This window comes from Taudactylus pleione, unplaced genomic scaffold (assembly GCF_031769625.1).
Source record: "Taudactylus pleione unplaced genomic scaffold, aTauple2 ptg000216l, whole genome shotgun sequence".
Taxonomy (NCBI): Eukaryota; Metazoa; Chordata; class Amphibia; order Anura; family Myobatrachidae; genus Taudactylus; species Taudactylus pleione.
Window position 1 is genome coordinate 4,745,631 of NW_028284618.1, and position 16,315 is coordinate 4,761,945.

Genomic DNA, 16,315 nt, shown 5'->3' on the forward strand with positions numbered 1-16,315 from the left:
TGAATGCGATTTGTCCTCCATCCATCCACGCCAATTATGATATGATAACAGCCACCAACCATGCAGTAAGGGGACAGAGGCAAACATGCTGGGAGGGGGCAAAAGCACATATGGGGAGGGGGCAGAGGTACATATGGGAAGGGGACAGAGGTGCAGATGGAAGGGGGCAGAGGCATATATGGGAAGGGGGGATGAAGCTCACATTTTTCAGGCACTGAGAGAAACTGCTGGGGAAAGGTAGTGGTGGAGACTGCAATGGGTAGGGATAGTGAGAAAGACTGTAGGAAAAAGGAGATAAGTGATGGAGACTACAATGCAGGGGACCGTGGGAGAGACTGCAGGGGAAAGGGGACAGTGGTAGAGATTGCAGGGGAAAGGAAATAATGGGAGAGACTGCAGGGGAAAGGGAACCATGGGAGAGACTGCAGGGGAAAGGGAACAAGGCAGAGACTGCAAGGGAAAGGGGACTGTGGGAGGGACTGCAGGGGATATGGGGACCATGGGAGTGACTGCAGGGGATATGAGGACCGTGAGAGAGACTTGCGGGATAAAGGGGACCAAGGCAGAGACTCCCGTGCTACCACTATTCTCCATACAGCTTCTCAGCCACATCAAGTAGCTCCCATGCTACCAACATTCTTCATACGGCTTCCCAGCTGCACCAAGTAGCTCCCGTGCTACCACCATTCTCCATATGGCTTCCCAACCGCACCAAGTACCTCCCGTGCTACCACCATTCTCCATATGGCTTCCTAGCCGCACCACTGTCTTTGGACATTCCTGAGACCCATTATCTGTCGCTGCTGGTGTATCCTGTCCATTATGCCTGTTTCCATACTATTACCTGCAGCCTCACTCCAGTTAGCCAGTTGTGGAAGGACTGCCATATCACTGTCCTGTCTTGTCCTAGTCTGCAGTCTCTCGCCAGTTGTGTAAGCCTCACTGCTGGAGGCATAAATCCAGGCGGCCACCTAAGTACCGGTGTGTAAATAATTCACTAAGGGAACAACGAGTGGCTGTTATTGGTGGAAGAACCTGTCCCTGGCTCTAGAGGTCTTACACAATCATGTGTGAACCGTAACAAACTGCATGGGATATGGGGACCATGGGAGCAACTGCAGGGGAATGGGAACCATGGGAGAAACTGCAGGGGAAAGGGGACCATGGGAGAGACTGCAGGGGAAAGGGAACCATGGAAGAGACTGCAGGGGATATGGGGACTGTGGGAGAGACTGCAGGGGAAAGGGATCCATAGGAGACTGCAGGGGAAAGGGAACTGTGGGAGACTGCAGTGGATGTGGGGACCGTGGGAGAGGCTGCAGGGTAAATGGAACTATAGGAGAGACTGCAGGGGATATGGGGAATGTGGGAGCAACTGCAGGGGAAAGGGAACCATGGGAGAGACTGCAGGGGAAAGGGGACCATTGGAGATACTGCAGGGGAAAGGTGACTGTGGGAGAGACTGCAGGGAAGAAGGAGACAGTGGAAGAGACAGTAGGATAGGAGAGGACAGTGGAAGACACTGCACGAGAGAAGGGGGCCTGTGGGAGAGACTGCAGGGGAGAAGAGGCCAGTGGGAGACTGCAGGGTAGAAATGGACAGTGGGAGAAACTGTAGGGGAGAAGGGAGAGATTGCATGGGAAGGGAACCGAGGCAGAGACTGCAGGGGAAAAGGGACAGTGGGAGGGACTGCAGTGGATATGGGGACCATAGGAGCAACTGCAGGGGAAAGGGAACAATGGGAGAAACTGCAGGGGAAAGGGAACCAAGGCAGAGACTGCAAGGGTGAGGGGACCATGGGAGAGAATGCAGGTGAAGGGAACCATGGGAGAGACTGCATGGGGACCGTGGGAGCAACTACAGGGGAAAGGGAACAATGGGTGAGACTGCAGGGGATATGTGGACCATGGGAGAGACTGCAGGGGAAAGGGAACCATAAGAGAGACTGCAGGAGAAAGGGAACCATGGGAGAGACTGCAGGGGAAAGGGAACCATGAGAGGGACTGCAGGAGATATGGGGACCATGCGAGAGACTTCAGGGGAAAGGGAACCACAGCAGAGACTGCAGGGGAAAGAGAACTGTGGCAGAAAATGCAGGGGAAAGATGACTGTGGGAGAGACTGTAGGGGAAAGGTGATGGTGGGAAAGACTGCAGGGAAGAAGGGGCTAGTGGGAGAGACTGCAGGAGAGGAGGGGACAGTGGAAGAGACTGCATGAGAGAAGGGGGCCTGTGGGAGAGACTGCATGAGTGAAGGGGACCTGTGGGAAAGACTGTAGGGGAAAACTGGACAGTGGGAGAAACTGCAGAGGAGCAATGGAGAGATTGCAGGGAAAAGGGAGTATTTCCACAGTAGTAGCAGCCTTCTTCTGTGCAGTGCCAGTTGTAGCAGGGAGGAAGGAGGAGAATAGAGAGAGAGAGAGAAAGTGAAGAGAGCTGAGGCAAGGTCTATTGCAATACCAAGGAAGTAAAGCTGATCTGGTTGGGGGACCTGAGGGGGGAACCCGTGTATGAGAGGAGATTCCCAGCAGCGCATTTTTCATCATCATTAAAGCCTCTTGTACCCCTGCTGGCTGCCGGTCCATTCTCCTGCTAGTTGCACTGTGACAACCTGACACAGACAGCCGGTAGGCAGGTAAGGGAATCTTCTGGCTGTCACTGGTATATGCATACAGGGCCTAATTCAGACACGCTTGCGAGCGTAGGATGCTCGCAAGCGGGTCGATGGTGCCCTAATGCGCATGCGCACGACGGAGGGAGCTCCGTCGTGCGCATGCGCGAGACCCGCATAGCGACAGCCAAGCTGTCGCTCCGGGTCTCGCACCAAAGGGGGCGTGCTGTCGATGGTGACTGACAGCACGCCCCCTTTGGTGGGCGTGCCGGGGGCGTGGCTGCCAGACGGAGGCGTTCCCATGGGAACGCCTACCGTCTGGGTCCGGCCCCACTGACATCACTAGTGATGTCAGTGGGAGTGATTTGGGCTCTGATAGAGCAAAAATCACTCCAGAGCTTGCGGCGACGAGACCCTACCGCAGGGTCTCGTCGCAAGCCCGATGGTCGCGATGGTCTTGACCATCGCGACCATCATCATGGACGCTCGCATAAGCTGTGGGTGGTAACCCACAGCTATGCGAGCATCAAAGAGGCCGCTCCAAGTTTAGGTAGGAGGGCCATAATTCAGAGCGAGCGCTCTGGTCAGAGCGTCCGGCTCTGAATCAGGCCCACAGAGCACAATGACAGCCCTAGTGCTGCACAATTGTACCAACCTGAAGGGCAGATGGCACCATGCCTCCTGGCTCAGCTCGCCCCTGGACAAATAAGGTATAAGGGCCCTCCTCGCAAGCTTACAGTCTATAGGTATATAGGAAATTATTACATGAGGATAAGTGGTACATATTGGTCCAGCCAGACTGCAGAGGTTCTTGGTGAATATCCAGAACCACTGTTATGGTAGTTCTGGTAGAAAGCTTTATATGATTTTCATTAGGAGTACAAGATTTATGCCAATTATGTTCTACTTTTGAGAGTTTTTGTAGATAATGTGTTACTTTAGAATGTCACTGCTGTCATCAAAGCAGAGTGTGAAGAGTAGCTGGAGCCACCTCATCAAGGTCTGTTTCTAGGGTTTGGTTAAGATGTGGTACAGCAAAATCAGGAGAAGTGACTGGAAATTGGTGTGAGAAGTTGTCGCAGAGAGACGGAAAGTTGGATGGAAAATGAAGACCACTAATATTTAGGTATGAGGAGGGTTGGTAGAGTGCAATTGCAGTGAGCAGCAGTGGCTCCTACCTTTTCCTGGCAGGGGGGCTGCCCGTGCAGCAGCCCGGCTGGCTCTGTTCTGTTCTCTTTTTGGCTCATGCCAGGTGCATTGCACATGCACAATGCACCTGGCAGGGCCCGCGACTTGAGCATGCCCATATGCACCGGCTTCTAGGGACTGCATCGGCTGCAGCCCCTAGAAGCTGGATAGGGCTCATGGAAAGACAGACGAGCGACTTACAGTTGGAAGTGCTGTCTTTGCTAATCGTGGCCAGGCCTGGTACACTCTCATGGGGAGAAACACCTCCCCTGGGATTGCCTGTCTGGCTGTGATTAACAGATAGCACTTCTAATAGGAAGCCAGTGCCAGTAAACATTCAAGGGTGGAGGGGTTGCAGCCCCTATGTAAAATCCGGAATCAGTATGTTTGACCGCCAGACGTGAGCCCGGCGGTTCATACAGTATCCCAACGTCGGCAGCCCGATGGAGGAGATCCTGACAGTGGAGGTAAGTTTACTATCTCTAACCCTCTCTCCGTGACTTTAACCCACCTTTAGGGATGCCTAACCTCCCCCCTTAGTGCCTAACCCTATCATCCCCCAGTTAGTGCCTAAACCTAACCCCCCCTCGCCGCACCCTAAACCTAACCCTCCTGGGGGGTTGCCTAACCCTAACCTCCCCCCTTAGTGCCTAAACCTAAACCCCCTTCCCTTAGCCTAACCCTCCCCAGGGGGGTGCCTAACCCTAAGTCCCACTGGGGGGGTCCCTAAACCTAACCCCCCCATCTCCGGCTAAGTGGATACTTACACCCGGCGTCCTGTCGGGATTAACATAGGCGTCTGTATTTTGACGCCTATGTTAGATCCCTTGCCGGGATTACACTGTCGGTATTGAGACCGGTGGTCGTTCGTCCGCCGGTCTCATAACTACATACCGTAAAATCCGCCACTGGCCGAGAGTTATATACAGTTATATTATTATTTGATCCAAAAATTGTGTGTGGTATATTATCTCGACATTGAAAATATCGGTGATCCTAATAAAGACACAATAATGTTGATAGGTACATTATGTAGACAACTGAAATGTCGACATTTAAAATTTAGACAGTCAAAATGTCAACAATTACAAAATAGAAAGGATAAAATGTTGACATGGTAAAAATGTGAAAAAAAAGTAGAGATGAGCCGTTGCATCATAATGGCTATCCTGCTCTAACATATTTTGGATAGCCAATAAGATAAAGCTGAACTAATTGGAACTTGGGCTAATTTGGCAAAAAGATCAGATTAAAAACCCAACCGCTACTCTCTAGGAAAAAAAAGTGTAGTTTCAAGGTGCACTGATCTAAACAATATATGTTAAAATATAACTTTAATTATAGTAGGCGAAGGCTGTATAAGCGTGAGAATATGTAAGATTACTGGTGTTTTTGCTGTATGGCTGTTTAAAACAGCCTTGTTGCTGGGCAGGTTATAGTGCTGGCTGGTCAGATGTTTTGCTATATTGGCTGTTTATGACAGCCTTGTTGCTGGGCAGATTATAGTGCTGGCTAGTCAGATGTTTGGTGGAGCCAATGATCTTGCTTGAGGGAGTGGGCGGTTTATCAGTATATATTGGCTCGTTTGCATGAAGACAGACTCTTTGGTTATGGATCTTTGAAACATGATCAGACTGAGTAGCTTTACCGTTCATATAGGCTATCCACGTTGTATTCCACCTTCTACCATGCCTTCTCTCTCTCCCCCTTTTTTATCTCACCTCAGCTCATTCCCTTTCATACCTACCCACCCCCCCTCCCTCCTTTCCCAGTTTTCAGGTTATTATATCCGACATGGCACACCCTCCCTCCTCCCTCACCTTCTCCGTTTTCCCCCGGGCTGCGCTGTCCTTTCTCACTATGCTGCCCACCAGCTCACTCCCCCCGTCACATCCGCGGCAGCTCCTGCTGTCGGGATTCTGCCGGCGCACTCATGTGCAAGTCCCTCCCTTACCGGCTCTTGCTCCATTGGGTTGCGCGGTCTCCAGATGCTGCAGCCCTGCCAGTTTTCCCTGCCGCACCAGCAGGAGCGCCTGCTTTCCGGGCTCCCGCTCTGGCACCCTAGTACCAGCCTCCCTCCTCTTCACCTTCTTGTTCTCCTCGCAAGGCTGCGCGGTCTTCCTTCTGCGCAGCCCTGTCAGCTCACACTTCCGTCGCGCCAGCGAGTGCTTCTGCTGCCACGGCTCCCGCTGCGCACTCTGCACGTTATCTCCTCCCCCCCTTCGGTGGCTCACGCCATCACGCAGCCCCGGACACCGCTACTGGCACCATCACATCCCTGTGTCCCGGCGCCTTCCCAAACGGTGGGTCTGGCCGGCAATTTTGCAGAGCAGTGCTCTTCAGCACTGCTCATTATGCGCAGTATCCGGCCACTCCTTTTACACCACTTACACTTTGTTCGCGGTTATTATGCCCCAGCTGCTCATCATCTCTCTATCCCCCCCCCCCTCCTATGTCACCCCTCCCCTCATTCGCCCTGTTCTGGGGGTTTTTGCATCCCGCTCCTATATTCACCTTTCACATTTTGGCTGCTCCCCTCCCTACTCCACCCACCAGTTTTTCTCTTTTCCCCTTCACTGTCTCCTCAACTCCCTCCAACCCCAAACATATTGCCCCATATATTTTTTTTTATTATTATTTTTTATTATTATTATCTTCTCTCCACCTACTTCACCCTCCAGCCTCTCACTCCACTATGCATCCCCGCTTCCTTAGGATGCCTCCTTTGCTTTTTTCCTCACATGTCCCCTGTAGTTGCAGGTTGCGTTTTGCGGGAAGAGGTTGGGAGTAGATGCGGACTTGATCGGCTGATGACCCTGTACGTGTCGAGGCGGCGGCTGTTCCGCATGAAAGCCTTGTGGAGGAGATTCTGGGACCACCTGGTTCAGTTGCAGATGACGTTCTTGCGGGAAGATTGCTGGGAGAAGACCTGGACTCGAGCAAGTGATGACCCTGCGCGTGTCGAGGCGGCCCCAGCGGTCAAGACTGCGGCTCCTCCGCGTGTAAGCTTTGTTTGGAGACCACATGGTTCTGGGGAGTATGATTATTTCACATATGTTTGCTGACTTAATTTCTTACTTTCAATTTCCGTTATCTGGCGCATCCACGTTAAGTGGCAAGAGGGTTGCGCAGCGTTTATTCAAGAGTTTAGGTGAAAATGGTAGGAAGGAGTATGGCGCAGGGTATTAGGGGTTAGCATAAAGTAAACAGACAAGGGGCTCTATTTACTACAATCCGCATATTGAATGCGGATTGTAGTGTGATATTACCGAGTGAATTCGCATTGCGAATTCAGGCAATATCACAGGGATTTACTATAAATCCCTTGCAGGGACAGAGCTTGCGATAAAGCTCTGTCCCTGCGGATCCCATCCGCACTCTAGTCGCGGTATTTTCGGAAAAAATACTGCGACTAAGAGCCCGCGCATGCGCCGACCGACCACCGCTACTACCCCCCCACCGGTGCTAAGCCCCGCCCCCCGGCGCTACGCCCCACCCCCCGCGATCGTGGACCCCCGCGACCCCCCCCTCCCTTCATTACACTTACCTGCATCCTCCTGGCCTCCGGTGATCTTCTCCGGGCTCCCCGATCAGGTGATCTCCCATACTGCATTGGGGCCTGATCACCTGATGACCAGGCCCCAGTGCACTGTGGGAGACCAGCTGACTGGAGAGGAGCCATCACCGGAGCCCCGATCACCGGTCCCTGGATTCAGGTAAGGAAAAAAAAAATGTTTAATTTTTTTTTTCTTTTTTTTACAGCAATCAGCTTGCGGTCTGCTTAGACCACATAGCTGATTACTGGTACCGGCTCCCGCCTCTGCTCTCCCCGTTAGAGCAGAGTGGGAGCCCGGTAACCGGGGGAGACCCTGTATAACGCCACCTCCAGGTGGCGTTATTATCACAGGGCTTCCCCCGGTATTTTTTTACAATTTATTTTTAGTAACTGTGGTCGGATCACATTTCCCATTACAATTATGGGAAATGCGATCTGCTTTACTAAAAATAAGTGATACTGGGGGTTGGAGTAGAATTTTACTAATTCTACTCCAATTGCCCTGTAATAACTACAAGTGAAACTAAAATAATGTGAAAAGGGTGTGAAAACACCCTTTTTCACTTTATTTTAGTAAAAATAATGTTAATAAATAGAGCCCATTGTGTGAAATCAGTTTATATGCACAGTTCCGTTTCAGCAAGGAAAGAGCGCACAGGTAAATTTGTATAATTTGCTCGCTCACTTATGTGATGTATTAAGGTGATTCAGGTCTAGAAGAGGAGCGCCATGTGTGAGACAAAATATTTTACTATAATAATTCTTTAAATGCATCTTCATCTTCACATTCTGCTATTGGGTGAGTGGGCTGATGAGCAGGGAGTATTTTATTGATGCATCTTTTTGGTGTGTTACTTGTTTGTCCAGTTCCTCTTTGTCATGGGGGGAATTTGATGCCCAGTTCGGGCGGAGCCTCAACGGTTGGGTGGTATGCCTTTTTAGGATTTAAAGAAGCTTAGGTTTGGTTGTGGTTGTGTCGACTTTCCTTGGTCATGGGGCCGCCCGCAGAGCTTATTCTGCTGGTAAGACTAGTGTATGGAGGTGGCGGGAGGCAGATGGTTGCCTGTTATGATTCCCGATGCTCTCAGGGGGTCGGGCTGGTCATTTGATTTCTCCTGTCGCTTCTGCGTGGGTGAGCTCCGGGCCTAGGATTGCCGACATTAAGCTGAGCTTAGCTCCCAACTTAGAGTTCAGCTTCAAGGAAGCCAAGTAAGGCGTAGGCACCGTGGTTTGGCTACTTTTCTGTGGTTATACTAAACTGGGGTAGAAATTTTATGGTAGTTGCAAGGTTTTCATTCAGATTACTTTTGTGCATTTGTGGAGTCTGTGCTGAGCAGGGCACCCCGTAGCTTTCGTTATGTCAAGGTTCATTAATTACTTTTACGGGCCAATTGGAGTGGAGGTATTGAGGGGGCGGATGGGGGTTAGTTATCCTTGTTCCCCCTTGCAGGATCTCTGTAACTTTTCGGTGGAGTGGTTCCCACACAGGTGGCGTGTTAGTGCCCAGTTCAGTGTAGCATTTCTCCTAGGCATGTAGACTTTTGTAATTAGGACATCCCAGTAGGTCCTTTCAGAAAATTTTCTACACTTTGGCGACTTTTGGTTCTAGGATGTGGCTTGGGTTACGGTGCCCTGATGGTCTCGGAGGATTCTGGGTAGGTTTCTAAGTTTGTGGTCTGCAATGGTAGGTCGTGCCGTTTATGATAGATTCAGTGTTTTTCAGGTGCTATAAAAAAATAAATATATATATATATATATATATATATATATATAGTTTGCTTGTACAGTAGGTTGTGCGGTTTCCTGTGCCTATTTTGAGAAATCCAGATTCTTAAGCAATGGTGTGCTCATGCCGTCTCTGGTCAGGCTGATTTAGCGCATTATCAGGTTACTTTCTCTGCCTAGGTTCAGGAAGGAGTGACGTCGGTTTGGACCTTCTCTTTTCTGCTCAGGCAATTTTTCTGGTTTGGGTGTTTCCAGTTACATATGACATGATGGTAGGTGGCGTTTTACAGTTTATAGTTTAGAGATCAAGTTGGTCGTGATAACAGGGGGTCGTTTGTTGGTGACTAGATTGTTCAGTGGCATGTCAAATTATGGGTTGATTAACAGTGGGCACAATCTGTAGTGAGCGTGGGTTGGTAGTTTATTGTATCCTTTAATTTAGCTTTCTATATCTTCCCATGGTTCGTTTTGTATCTAGGACAGGGAATAGGCCAATGCCGGGGAGATACAGCCGTATCATCATGTTTGTTGTAGGCTTGGGGCAGTGAGACACTCCGTGGTTGGACCGGTTTTCTAGTTCAATTTAATGGCGGTCGAATTTGGCCTTGACCTTCAAGACAAATTATCGAGGCAACTGTTCACCAGTGCGGCTGGCTCGTCCGGGTGTTTGCCTCCTAATTCAGATGGGTATTTTCTGTGCGGCTACTTGGATTCGGGTTTAGCGCGAGGTAGGTCTAACGAGTTATTTGTTGCTGTTTGGAGCTGTTCTCAATTGTCGTGGCCTTGTCCTCTGGTCCGTGCGACAGAGTGTTTTGACTTGTTAAATTCTGGTTTCGACAAAATTGGTTTCAGTTCATGCCATCAACAACTAAACACAGTTGTAAATTTTCGTTTTGCGTTGCTACATCATTTATGTGGTGCTTTTCAGTGTCAGAGTATTTAACATACAGTTGGCGCGGCGGTTTTCTCGTCACGATGACACTGCGAAATATTCATCTGCCTGGCAGGTTTTATGAGCTGATAGCGTTCAGCCATCTATTGAGGGTAAGTATTAGAATATTTGCTTTGCGCCTTTGTTTGAATCCATTAGCTGCAGGGCGGTCAAATGATCGCCTGGTGGCGGCGTCAATGGGGGATCTCATACGATTGGGAGATTGGGAGTAGTCATGACCCAACCCAGTCATTTATGGTTGATACGCCATTACAAGTTGGATGTTAGGGGTTCCCCGTTTGCATCATCCCTCGGCAGCCTATTTGACATGTAATTTTAAAAAAAAAGTGGTTATATCACGGGGTAAGAGGATACTGTCATTGTATGCTACTGTGTAGATAGGGTATGGGGGTCTCCTGTATACGCGTATCATATGACTATTACATATACAATTTGCTCAATCAGTGTGTGTCTCCTGCAAAAGGAAGATAGTTTTCTTTGCTCAACATTCTTAGGTTTATTTGCCCGCCTGTCCTTCGGTGCATGATGTAGGTGGAGTGCTATGGGTGAGGCGCGAGCGTAGTTACAGTGTCCTTTGGAGTCTGGCTTTGGCGGGAATACGCTGCAGCTCAGTGGCTTTATGTGGCGTAATATAACTTTGTGGGGGCACTTGCCCTCGATGAACCTGGCGAATTTGCCCTTCTCTGTGCGGGGGGACCCAGGTGTTTTTCTGTGCGTAAGCACCTCGGATTGGCCCTAGAGGGGGAAGTGAGACCCTTGCATCGTTAGTGCATCTTGAGGGGGGATGTTTCAGTCGTTCCCCGAGTATTTGAGTGTGGTGAAAGCTAGAACTGAGTCTGCAGCGTCTCTTTGCCACCCTGGTTAGGTTAATTAATTATAAATAAAACCTGTGACCTTTTTAGACAAGCTCTTGTTGTCTGTGTCGTTATTCATTAGTTTAAGTAAGTAAGCTATGCAAGGTTGTTAAGGGTTATAAGCAAATAACCAGTGTATTATCTTATAGTAGGCGAAGGCTGTATAAGCATAAGAATATGTAAGATTACTGGTGTTTTTGCTGTATGGCTGTTTAAGACAGCCTTGTTGCTGGGCAGGTTATAGTGCTGGCTGGTCAGATGTTTTGCTGTATTGGCTGTTTATGACAGCCTTGTTGCTGGGCAGATTATAGTGCTGGCTAGTCAGATGTTTGGTTGAGCCAATGATCTTGCTTAAGGGAGTGGTCGATTTATCAGTATATATTGGCTCGTTTGCATGAAGACAGCCTCTTTGGTTATGGATCTTTGAAACCCACCATCCCACCCGTTAACGAATTTTGTTGTGTCACACTAACCTTTTTTTTCCCAAATTAGGGGAGGCGCAGCATGGCGGGAATACATTGCAGCTCAGTGGCTTTATGTGGCGTAAGATAACTTTGTGGGGGCACTTGCCCTCAATGAACCTGGCAAATTTGTCCTGCTCCGTGTGGGGGGACCCAGGCGTTTTTCTGTGCGTAAGCACCTCGGATTGGCCCAGGGGTGGAAGTGAGACCCTTGCATCGTTAGTGCATCTTGAGGGGGGACGTTTCAGTCGTTCCCCGAGTATTTGAGTGTAATGAAAGCTAGAACTGAGTCTGCAGCGTCTCTTGCCAGCCTGGTTAGGTTAATTAATTAATTAATGAATTATAAATAAAAGCTGTGACCTTTTTAGCCAAGCTCTTGTTGTCTGTGTCGTTATTTATTAGTTTAAGTAAGTAAGCTATGCAAGGTTGTTAAGGGTTAGAAGCAAATAACCAATGTATTATCTTAACAAATATTTTAAATTGTTTAATCCATCAAACATATAATGGCAAAATATTAAATAATATAAAGGAGAGAACATAAATTATGTACACTTCTTTATTTTATTTAATATTTCTCCATTTTATGGGTTCTGTTTGAGGGGATTTAACAATTTTAAATATTTATTAATGAAAGTTATATTTTAACATATATTGTTTTCATCAGTGCACCTTCTAACTACCCTTTTTCTGTTCTCTGGACTATGTACATTGGTAGAACCTCTTCACAATATAATAATACAATATATTACTATACCAGTATAATAAGAACGCTGTGTCTGTTCCAAGTTGGCGCAAAAACTACTGAACCGATTTTCATGAAAACTTAATCATTGTAAAGTTTTAACTCCTAAAAATAACCTGCACTTTGTTTCATCTAGATTCATCAAGTTAAAGCTGAGCAAGGCTGGTAAAGGGGGGGGGGGGGGTGCTTTGGGCCCGCGCTCACTTGCATAGATAGGCTACATAGCAATCTGTACACAAGGTACACAGTCACATTTGTGTGAGTGGTGGGTGAAGGCGCTGCCACCAGTCTGTATAGCGATATTGGTCATGTGGGCCACTCCCATGACAGAGCCCCTATGCAAAGCAATACATCCAGAACACCTCAAATAAAAATACATTTTGGCAGAATAGATTTTATCGTGGGCGAAGCCGAGGGCAACAGCTACTTTAATATTAGACTGAAGAGAGTGGCAAAATAACCTGTGCGGTTGTGCTCTCTCTGTTACATGTGGTCAAAGTGTCGACAGTCAAAAAATAGACATGGTCAAAAAGTCAGCAGCCAAAATTAGACATGCCTTTATTATGACTGTTTGGCTATGTCTACATTGTCACTGTTGACTTAATGACCATGTCGACCTCATGCCCATAGAGTACAGTTCCTACTTAGCAAAGGAGATGTGATGCTTAAATTACCAGTAGAATTACAGCTTTGATGAAGTCTCTCCTAGGTAGCAAAAAACTGTAAGTAATGTAATAGGTATCTCACCAGTTGAAACTTTAATGGTGAGTAAGCTGAGTTCCCTCCACAGTGTAGTCACAGAGCTCACAGCACCGCTCAATGAGCCAGGCTGCAACAATCTGCTCAGCAGCTGTGTATAAATGTGCAGCGTATCTGTCAATATCCCGGCTCAGCTCCAGCTGCAATGGACTGTTTCGCCAATGTCTAGCAAGAAGGTAGTCAGTATCCAAATAATTACAGGAATCCACTAACGCATTTCACTTCAATTATCAAAGCTTTATCAAATAGGCTCTTTGATAAAGCTTCCATAAATTAAGCGAAATGCATCAGTGGATACCTGCAATTCTGGTGGATGTTGCTGTAAGTGATTTACACGGATATTAGCATCTTGCTTGGTTTTTTTTACTGACATTTTTATCATGTCGACATTATGACATTTGACATTTTGGTGTTGACCTCATCATTGTATAGATTTTCATTACCAACATTTTGACTATATACCCTTGATAAATATAATATACAGAACTTACATATTTCCAGAGAAATTTCCTTTCAGATGGAGTACTGATGGTGGTCAGGTCCCCGAAATTCCTTTTACAAAATTCTCGTGCTTTATCCATGGTCGTTGTCTCCTTGCTGACATAGTACTGTTTATCACCACGAATTATCCAACCATCACTTGTGAGGTTAATTGCTATTATGTGCAGGGGCAAAAAAAAAAGCTAAATTTTAACATATCCATGTGAAAAGTAGAGATATAGGGCCTGATTCAGACCCACTCGCGAGCGGCTGTCCGCTCGCAAGTGGGTCGATGTTATGCACTGAGCATGCGCACGATGGAGGGAGCTCCGTCGTGCGCATGCGCCAGACGCGACGAGCGAAGGAAAGTCCTTCGCTCGTTGTGTCCGATCAAAGGGGGCGTGCTGTCAATGTTGATTGACAGCACGCCCCCTTTGGTGGGCGTGCCGGGGGCGTGCCTCCCTGACGGGGGCGTTCCCACGGGAACGCCTCCCGTCAGAAGCCAGCCCACTGACATCACTAGTGATGTCAGTGGGAGTGATTTTGGCTCTGATAGAGCCAAAATCACTCCGGAGCTTGCGGTTGAAAACCTCAACCGCAGGCTCCGGCTCGCAAATTCGATGGTCGCGATGGTCTCGACCATCGCGGCCATCACAAAGCACGCTCGTATAGCCTGTGGGTGGTGACCCACAGCTATACGAGCGTCCAGGAGGACGCTCCATGAAAATGGAGCCCGGCCCTCATTCAGAGCGTGCGCTCTGCTCAGAGCGTACGGCTCTGAATGAGGGCCATAGTCCTCATTTAGGGGCCTATTCATCATCACTTTACTATAATTTCCCATATTATCATTACAAACTGTAATTTCTAAGTAACGGAGCCATTTATTAACTATGTAACGCAGAAGATATCACAGACATCTCCTGGTTACAATTCTCCCCCGATAGTTTCCACAGTCCTCATACTTTAGTATGGGGATGTAGAAATTTTACCATTCATCAAGTTCGGAACAATAATTTGTGTTCGGCCGAATGTCATCAAAGCACAACAGCTTGTGCAAGAAAGGGATCTTTTCAGACCCCTCCTCGCTGTTCCCCCACTATTTTACACAATTTCTCTGTTCATTCCCCTTTACCTCCTTCTCTCCACTAATATTATATATACGAGCGGGCTATTGAAGGAAAGAGCTCTGACCAGCCGGAGGCACCTCACTTCCGAGATTTTCAACACAATCTTGCTTCTATCCGGTATAAAATTATAGACTGGATTCCACCCAATCCAAGGGGAGGCAATCGTGGACGTGTGCTATTGCAAGCAGAAGCTAAATGGATACATATCTAACAAACTGTTTACCCGCTGGGTCTGAATTAAATTCTACCTCTTTCCTGCTTCTTGTTATTTTTTTTCGTTGGACATTTTTGCCTCCATAGTTCCTTTTTGCATAATGTTTTGAGTGTGCATTAATAATATTTTTTTCATAGCTGTCATCTAGTTGGTTTATAACATAAGTACTGCTATTACGCCCATATATAGTATATAGTATGATTACAGCAAGCTGGACAACCTGTGTATTACACCTTCAGGTTAGTTCACAATGTTTGCAACCAGGCATTGTTATTGTATACCCCATACTTTGCTCACTATGCAATTACATCATTTTTAATTATTCTATTGAACAGGTGAAATTTTCCTTATTTCTCCAGTAGTTTGTTGCACTCAGTTAGTCCATGTTCAGTACCATATATTTTGGAGTGTCCAGCACCCAGATCCATTTTACATGGTTTTACTCGATTGTGTGTATTTAACATTTATCCCTATTGCATACAATGTGGTTGATTTGTGTGCACCTCTACTGAGTAGCCTCTGTAATGTTCTATAAGTTTATCTATTGCTGCTGCTCTTTATGTATGATTATGCCTCCAATTTTTATATACTTTTTTGTCACCATGGTAATGGTATGCTCAGCCCCGGGTGTCGTCGCTTACTGATTATGTCACCAAGACTCCAGTGTGTGTGGCAAGAGCAGGAACTTGACTCTCACTGGGTGGATACACATGTATTTATGGGGTCTAGTTACTAAGCAGTGTTATGAGACAGAGTGAAAAGTGATAAGTCTGTGATAAGGTGCCAGCCAATCAGCTCCCAACTGCCATCTCACAGGCTGTGTGAAAAATGACAGTTAGGAGCTGATTGGCTGGCACCTTATCACTTTTCACTCTGTCTCCTAACACTGCTTAGTAACTACACCCCTAAGTCTCTTATGTTCATTGTATTGCATGTCTTGATAAAAGAGCCAACGCTCTGAAACGTTGACTATACATCCTGGCTGTGCCTGTTATTTATTAGAATTGCTGTTGAGACCCTGAGTGTCATCCATTTACATCTATCTACTGGAGAGGCACCTGGCCATGCTGGGGTGAGTGCCGGATTATCTCTATTACACATATATACATATATATATATATATACATATATATATATATATACACACACATACACATATACTTTACACACACTCACTCACCAGTAATTTACTTATTTTCAAATAAATGTTAAAAGCAGTAACAAATGTCAATATTTTTGCAACCGCAGATGTTACACTGAAGCTGCTATGGCTTCAGTGCCGGGTGATGGCTTCAGTGTCGGGTGATGGCCTCGATGTCGGGTGATGGCCTCGATGTCGGGTGCTGTGGTATACAGAAAAATAGCAGGTAGCCGCAGAGTACCAGTTCTTACCATTGTAGGGGATCTCACAAAAAGTTAGGTGGTATGTAGGGAGGCTGAATTCTAAGCACACCCTGAAAAAAGGTTTGTAGTTGACACCTGACCCTTAAGAAAAGATAGTCAATAGCCTTGAGTCATACCATCCTGAAGAAAAGATAAAAGAGTCGGTAATCTAAAGACAGCCTCTGAGATAGTCCAATGCTCACACCATGAAATGTAAAGCTTCCAAATATTATGGCAAATTCTGGAAGTGATGAGCCTGAATCAT

General features: G+C 47.3%; 1 protein-coding gene across 1 annotated transcript in view; it reads right to left on the bottom strand.

The window, feature by feature from the left end:
• Positions 1-16,315, bottom strand: part of LOC148517457 (macrophage mannose receptor 1-like) — a 273,872-nt gene that overhangs the window by 108,301 nt on the left and 149,256 nt on the right. The window contains exon 17 of the mRNA XM_088478603.1: positions 13,338-13,501. Coding sequence (XP_088334729.1) covers positions 13,338-13,501 — 164 coding nt within the window. The remainder of the gene's footprint in view (positions 1-13,337; positions 13,502-16,315) is intronic.